General features: G+C 39.7%; 1 protein-coding gene across 1 annotated transcript; it reads left to right on the top strand.

Moving 5' to 3' along the window:
• The first annotated feature begins 254 nt into the window (after nt 1–254).
• On the top strand, nt 255–3,295 carry LOC119580636. The gene is made up of 7 exons (XM_037928741.1): nt 255–438; nt 483–1,012; nt 1,099–1,397; nt 1,486–1,893; nt 1,995–2,199; nt 2,281–2,562; nt 3,191–3,295. The coding sequence occupies exons 1-7, from the start codon at nt 255–257 to the stop codon at nt 3,293–3,295; spliced, it is 2,013 nt and encodes a 670-aa protein (XP_037784669.1).
• Nucleotides 3,296–7,841: the final 4,546 nt, after the last annotated feature.

Here is a 7,841-nt window from a genome sequence, read left to right as displayed (position 1 = left end):
GGTAGCCGCTGCACAGCATGTATGGACAGTATGGCAGAGAGCACGGCAACCAAGCAACACACGTTATGGTACTCGACCGGAGCGAAGTATGCAGTTCACCAGTCCACCAGACCATGGCAGTGCTCAAGTGGCAGCTACTTCTCGTACAAACTCTACCGCCTACTGCTGTTATTATCGTGCCCAATGACACTGGACATCAGACTGCCGAATGAAGCCTGAAGGTAAAGTCTGCTGGGGATGTAAACGGTGTGGACATGTTCGTCAGAATTGTCCCTTTCGCGAATCGGAAAGAGGAACTGCTACATCAGATTCCATGGCTACACAAAGTTATTCCTCCAGAGAAACTGAGCAACCCCGAAATCCAGACTAGTAATGGCAGACCCCTTGTAACCCTTATGGTAGACGGGCACCCTCTTCGCTGTTTAATTGACACTGGAAGTGAGGTAACATTGCTTAAAAACTCCTTTAAACATTATTTACAGTCCCGTCGATGACACAAACCAACGCTGGAGTAACAGGCACCACATTATCAGTAACTGGAGAAGTAGATGCAATATTTTCTGTTTCTGCACGGGAGTCTTTTGTTCATCGTGTGTGTATAGTCGACGGCCTTTCATTCCCTGGTGAGCTTTTGATGGGGACAGACTTCCTGAGACGATTTGAATACAGTCTTGTAGGTGGTCCATCCTCACAGTCTGGTCATCTTCAGCTTGATAAGGTCATCCTACCAGTCACTTATACAAATACATCATCTCTAGGAGTTCATGTCATCTCTAAAAGTGTTATTTCAAGAAATGGTAGACAACCAGGTCTTTCCAGTGACTCGACCGACACTTGTAACGGCACCATATATGTTCGGAAGAGAGTGACCGTTCCTTCTAGGTCTGGTAGATTTATTCCAGTTGTGGGTCCTTGTGATAAAAGTGAACATTATTTCGTGATTGAACCAATATCAACTGTTGTGGCAATTCCTTCTGCTGTCCTCTCCCCTAAGAAAGACCTTTTAATATGGGTAGTTAATTTACAGACACGACCTGTAACCCTTTGCTAGACTCTTTCATGTTACAGCTAATGATGTTATTGATAGTGCTTCTTCAGAGACATCAACCTCCTCCTGAAAGCTTGGAGGCGGTCGAAACAGACGTTAATCCCAGTTCTCCCACAGAGCATCTTGATTTATCCCTAGACGATTTTGACAAATTGTATGGTGAACAAGATTTTGGCTATAGTGATGATCAATTCATGGTCTTTCCAGTATCTTCTCTTGATCATGATAGTGAGAAGAATGATGTTCCTGCTGTTTCAGTGACAACCCTGACAAATTTGCCTGCTGCTGATGAAATCAGTGATAAAGTAACATTGCCATGTCTTGACCATTTGGATGTTTATGAGCGAACGCATGTAGAAAAATCTTTTGCTAAAGTATCCAAATCTTTTCGGCTCTGATTTCACTGACATCGGTACTGTACCCAATGTTGTTCACAGTATACCAACAGGAGATGCTGCACCAACAGTTATACGTCAGTGGAGACTTCCTCATACGGCAAGGCAAGTTATCAGGGAACAGTGTGATATGATGGAGAAAGCTGGAGTGATAGAGCCATCAACGAGCCCTTGGCTTTCGCCAATTGTACTTGTGAGGAAGAAGGATGGTTCTATAAGATTTTGTGTGGATTTTAGGAACCTTAATGCATGGGCAGTACTGACAAATTATCCTTTACCTCCAGTTCAGCAAATGTTAGATGAGCTCAATGATTCTACTATCTTCACTTCTCTTGATGCTCGAAGTGCATATTGGGCTATTCCAGTAGCACCAGATGATAGACCAAAAACAGCTTTTTCAGATGGTGCTAGAGTGTTCCATTCTGCAGGATGCCGTATGGACTTCGTACTGCACCTCAGACCTTTTCCCGCGTACAATTAACCTCGTGCTTTTCAAGTGTTCTCGGTAAGCATACTGCTGCATAATTGGATGACATTGTTGCCTTTTCCAGGGGGTTACAGCAGCATCTCAAAGATTTGAAAGAAACCATGGATTTAATCCATGCTGCTGGCCTTAGACTAAATCCAGACAAATGTGAGGTTGCAGTACGCTGCTTCAAGTTTTGGGGACACCTCATTTCCGAGGAGGGAATACTACCAGACCCTGATAAAGTCTCCACCATAGCTGATATGCCTAGACCTAAGGATGCAAAAGGTGTAAGACGTTTTTTGGGAGCCACAGGATTCTTTAGGCGTCATATTAAGAATTATACTGCTATTGCCTCTCCACTCTTTCAGTTAACTCGCAAAGACGCAAAGTTTCAATGGAACTCGGATGCTCAGCAGTCATTCGACAAGCTTAAGGATGATTTAGTTTCTGCCCCAGTCCTTCGTAACCCATGTTATGAGAAGCCTTTTGAGGTACATACTGATGTTTCTAAAGTGGCTGTAGGTGCTTGTCTTATGCAACGGGATGATTCAGGTATTGTCCATGCTGTTGCGTATTATAGCAGGAAGTTACGAGGAGCAGAGACGCGTTACTCGGCAACAGATAGTGAAGCTTTAGCTGTAGAGGAAGCTGTCAGAGCGTTTGACCCATATATATATGGACGCCACTTTACTGTTTTTATAGATTACCATCCTCTTTGTTATATATTTTCCAGATATATGTATATATATATGTATATATATGTAAAATATGTATATATTGTATATATAATGTAATATATATGTATATATATGTATATATATTATAAAATTATATGTATATATATGTATATTATATGTAATATATATATGTATATATTTTATGTATATATATATGTATATATATATGTATATATATATTTATAAAAATGTATATATATATGTATATATATTTTGTATATATATATGTATATATAATGTTTTTATTTTTAATATATATATATATACTATAAAATTAATAATATAACTATATATTATACATATATATATACATATATATATACATATATATACATATATATACATACATATATATACATATATATACATATATATACATATATATATATATATATATATACTATATATATACATATATATATACATATATATATACATATATCTGGAAAATATATAACAAAGAGGATGGTAATCTATAAAAACAGTAAAGTGGCGTCCATATATATATGGGTCAAACGCTCTGACAGTTTCCCTCTCCCAGCTAAAGCTTCACTATCTGTTGCCGAGTAACGCGTCTCTGCTCCTCGTAACTTCCTGCTATAATACGCAACAGCATGGACAATACCTGAATCATCCCGTTGCATAAGACAAGCACCTACAGCCACTTTAGAAACATCAGTATGTACCTCAAAAGGCTTCTCATAACATGGGTTACGAAGGACTGGGCAGAACTAAATCATCCTTAAGCTTGTCGAATGACTGCTGAGCATCCGAGTTCCATTGAAACTTTGCGTCTTTGCGAGTTAACTGAAAGAGTGGAGAGGCAATAGCAGTATAATTCTTAATATGACGCCTAAAGAATCCTGTGGCTCCCAAAAAACGTCTTACACCTTTTGCATCCTTAGGTCTAGGCATATCAGCTATGGTGGAGACTTTATCAGGGTCTGGTAGTATTCCCTCCTCGGAAATGAGGTGTCCCCAAAACTTGAAGCAGCGTACTGCAACCTCACATTTGTCTGGATTTAGTCTAAGGCCAGCAGCATGGATTAAATCCATGGTTTCTTTCAAATCTTTGAGATGCTGCTGTAACCCCCTGGAAAAGGCAACAATGTCATCCAATTATGCAGCAGTATGCTTACCGAGAACACTTGCAAGCACGAGGTTAATTGTACGCTGGAAGGTCTGAGGTGCAGTACGAAGTCCATACGGCATCCTGCAGAACTGGAACACTCTAGCACCATCTGAAAAAGCTGTTTTTGGTCTATCATCGGGTGCTACTGGAATAGCCCAATATGCACTTACGAGCATCAAGAGAAGTGAAGATAGTAGAATCATTGAGCTCATCTAAAATTTGCTGAACTGGAGGTAAAGGATAACTGTCAGCTACTGTCAGTGCATTAAGGTTCCTAAAATTTCCACACAAAAATCTTATAGAACCATCCTTCTTCCTCACAAGTAAAATTTGGGCGAAAGCCAAGGGCTCGTTGATGGCTCTATCACTCCAGCTTTCTCCATCATATCACACTGTTCCCTGATAACTTGCCTTGCCGTATGAGGAAGTCTCCACTGACGTATAACTGTTGGTGCAGCATCTCCTGTTGGTATACTGTGAACAACATTGGGTACAGTACCGATGTCAGTGAAATCAGAGCCGAAAAGATTTGGATACTTTAGCAAAAGATTTTTCTACATGCGTTCGCTCATAAACATCCAAATGGTCAAGACATGGCAATGTTACTTTATCACTGATTTCATCAGCAGCAGGCAAATTTGTCAGGGTTGTCACTGAAACAGCAGGAACATCATTCTTCTCACTATCATGATCAAGAGAAGATACTGGAAAGACCCTGAATTGATCACACTATAGCCAAAATCTTGTTCACCATACCCAAATTTTTCAAAATCGTCTAGGGATAAAACAAGATGCTCTGTGGGAGAACTGGGATTAACGTCTGTTTCGACCGCCTCCAAGCTTTCAGGAGGAGGTTGATGTCTCTGAAGAAGCACTATCAATAACATCATTAGCTGTAACATGAAAGAGTCTAGCAAAGGGTTACAGGTCGTGTCTGTAAATTAACTACCCATATTAAAAGGTCTTTCTTAGGGGAGAGGACAGCAGAAGGAATTGCCACAACAGTTGATATTGGTTCAATCACGAAATAATGTTCACTTTTATCACAAGGACCCACAACTGGAATAAATCTACCAGACCTAGAAGGAACGGTCACTCTCTTCCGAACATATATGGTGCCGTTACAAGTGTCGGTCGAGTCACTGGAAAGACCTGGTTGTCTACCATTTCTTGAAATAACACTTTTAGAGATGACATGAACTCCTAGAGATGATGTATTTGTATAAGTGACTGGTAGGATGACCTTATCAAGCTGAAGATGACCAGACTGTGAGGATGGACCACCTACAAGACTGTATTCAAATCGTCTCAGGAAGTCTGTCCCCATCAAAAGCTCACCAGGGAATGAAAGGCCGTCGACTATACACACACGATGAACAAAAGACTCCCGTGCAGAAACAGAAAATATTGCATCTACTTCTCCAGTTACTGATAATGTGGTGCCTGTTACTCCAGCGTTGGTTTGTGTCATCGACGGGACTGTAAATAATGTTTAAAGGAGTTTTTAAGCAATGTTACCTCACTTCCAGTGTCAATTAAACAGCGAAGAGGGTGCCCGTCTACCATAAGGGTTACAAGGGGTCTGCCATTACTAGTCTGGATTTCGGGGTTGCTCAGTTTCTCTGGAGGAATAACTTTGTGTAGCCATGGAATCTGATGTAGCAGTTCCTCTTTCCGATTCGCGAAAGGGACAATTCTGACGAACATGTCCACACCGTTTACATCCCCAGCAGACTTTACCCTTTAGGCTTCATTTGGCAGTCTGATGTCCAGTTGTCCCTTGGGCACGATAATAACAGCAGTAGGCGTGTAGAGTTTGTACGAGAATAGCTGCCACTTGAGCACTGCCATGGTCTGGTGGACTGGTTGAACTGCATACTTCGCTCCGGTCGAGTACCATAACGTGTGTTGCTTGGTTGCCGTGCTCTCTGCCATGCTGTCCATACACGCTGTGCAGCGGCTACCAGATCCTCCATGTTACTCTGGTTAAGAGGTGCCAGTGCCGACTGTAAGTATGGTGGAAGACCTGCCAAGAATGTACGTCTCACAAGTTCACTCACATCACCTACGGACATCACCCTTTTCAATTCATCCTTGCAGTACGAATACGAGTTCATCATCTGCCGGGCGACACTGCAATTCACTTTGTCTAAGCCAGTAATCCAATTACTTATTTCGTTCAAGTGGGTTTGCAGCTGGTGACTTTGCCTCAAAGATTGGGATCTGATTCCGAGGCTCAACAACAACCACTTGGGTTCCAGATGTTCCAGACGACAATGACATAGGGTTGCAAGGACACACCTGGGAACTGGTACATTTGAGTTTTGCATTACGTGAGAAGTGTATACCATCTGAAGTTGGAATAGTGGCATCACCTACTTGATTTAAGGGAAGAGGCTGACCCAGGGATGATAGTAGTTGCAGAAGCAGCCTCATTCTCTGTAGTCGATTCCGCATCTTCGTCAGCTCCACAGGTAGTTGAAAATTAACTGGGACGGTCGACGACATATATCCCGAAGGAGAGGACCTGATATTTCTAAGCTCCTGTGTTAGTTTGTCATTAAACTCTTGCTGTTGTTTATTCATGGTGTGCCTCCATCCATCATGCGCCGGCAATTGTTGCCCCGTATCTTGGATGGAAGTCTGAAAATTTCCAATTTTAGAATTTAACTTTGTTAAAACTTCCTGCAAACCAGACAAATCGCCAGAATTCGCTGCTCCTCTCTTTCTGTCGAGCTAACCGGGCTTTCGGCTTCTCGTATACCATCTTTCCTGCGAACCATTTTGTGCTGTTAATATCAAAGTACAGTACTAAATCAATGTTCACTTTACACTTCAACACTATAAAAAAAATTTCAAAATAATGCACAAATGTAGGTTTTAAACACGAACATAACACAGTTATGGTACACAAGGATAACGCTCCACAAAGAAAACAATAAAAGCATAACAAAGTCAAAATTGTACATGTAAAAAGTTACAAAACAAAACTAGTTAAATAACATGCATTATTATGCAATAACTGCTCTGCACATGATTCCCAACCACTGCCACCAAAAATGGGTTGTAGTGCCCAATAATGTTTAAAAACCATTACCTTTATCAAAAATAGTACCTTTATCAAATTATTTTAAAAATTTTATTAGTTAGAAAAATATGGGAGGTATCACTGTGCAGGGTAACTAAACATTTACAATACACAAAAAATTTATTTGATATTAATAAAACAGTTAAAACTGGACATGCCCCAACATGGACAAATAAACAAAACTAGCAAGGCCGGAAATACATAACCTTCATCACACATACCAGTAATGTTGTTAAGTATAGTTATTCCCGCGCCAGTTAAAAAAGGTGCTTTAATAAATTCAGTAATACTTTAATACTTAACTTGCGCCTCGGAGATTTACGTGGGTGGATCATGAGCAGAAGCAAAAAAAAAAAAAAAAAAAGGCTGAAAAATCCTGCGACCTGCTTCAGCTACTGCACCAACGGAGTCGTGGCGCTAACCAAAAAAATTACCCACTCGGAAAGAGTAGAGCGGGTATGTGGGTTTTGACAGGGACGCCATCTATCGAAGGTGGCAGTCCGCTGGAAAATGGCAATTTCTGAAGGGCACGCCCTTTTCATACCAAGGTGTATTAAATAAGCCCAAACAGCAAAAAAACAAACAACTGTGTAAACTGAAGTAAAAAACCCCAAAAATAAATGAACGAGTAAAAAAGCATTCAAATAGAAAAAAATAAAAGGTGAAAAATAGGTAAAACAAACAGAAAAACAGGCGTAAAAACCCAAATAAACCCCCAGCAAGCAGCAAAAACACCAGTGAAGCTTTCCCTCTACTACACTAGGAGGGAATCGAGGTGAAGTTCCTTGCTCAATATATATATATATATATATATATATATATATATATAAAATATTATATATTATATATATATAAATATATATATATATATATATGCATATATGTATCTATAAATATATTTTATATATATATTATTATATATATATATATATATATATATATATAATATATATGTATATATATGTATATATT

This window comes from Penaeus monodon, chromosome 14, assembly GCF_015228065.2.
Source record: "Penaeus monodon isolate SGIC_2016 chromosome 14, NSTDA_Pmon_1, whole genome shotgun sequence".
Lineage (NCBI taxonomy): Eukaryota > Metazoa > Arthropoda > Malacostraca > Decapoda > Penaeidae > Penaeus > Penaeus monodon.
The sequence above is the reverse complement of the archived record's forward strand: the minus strand, read 5'-3'. Positions and strand labels throughout refer to the sequence as shown.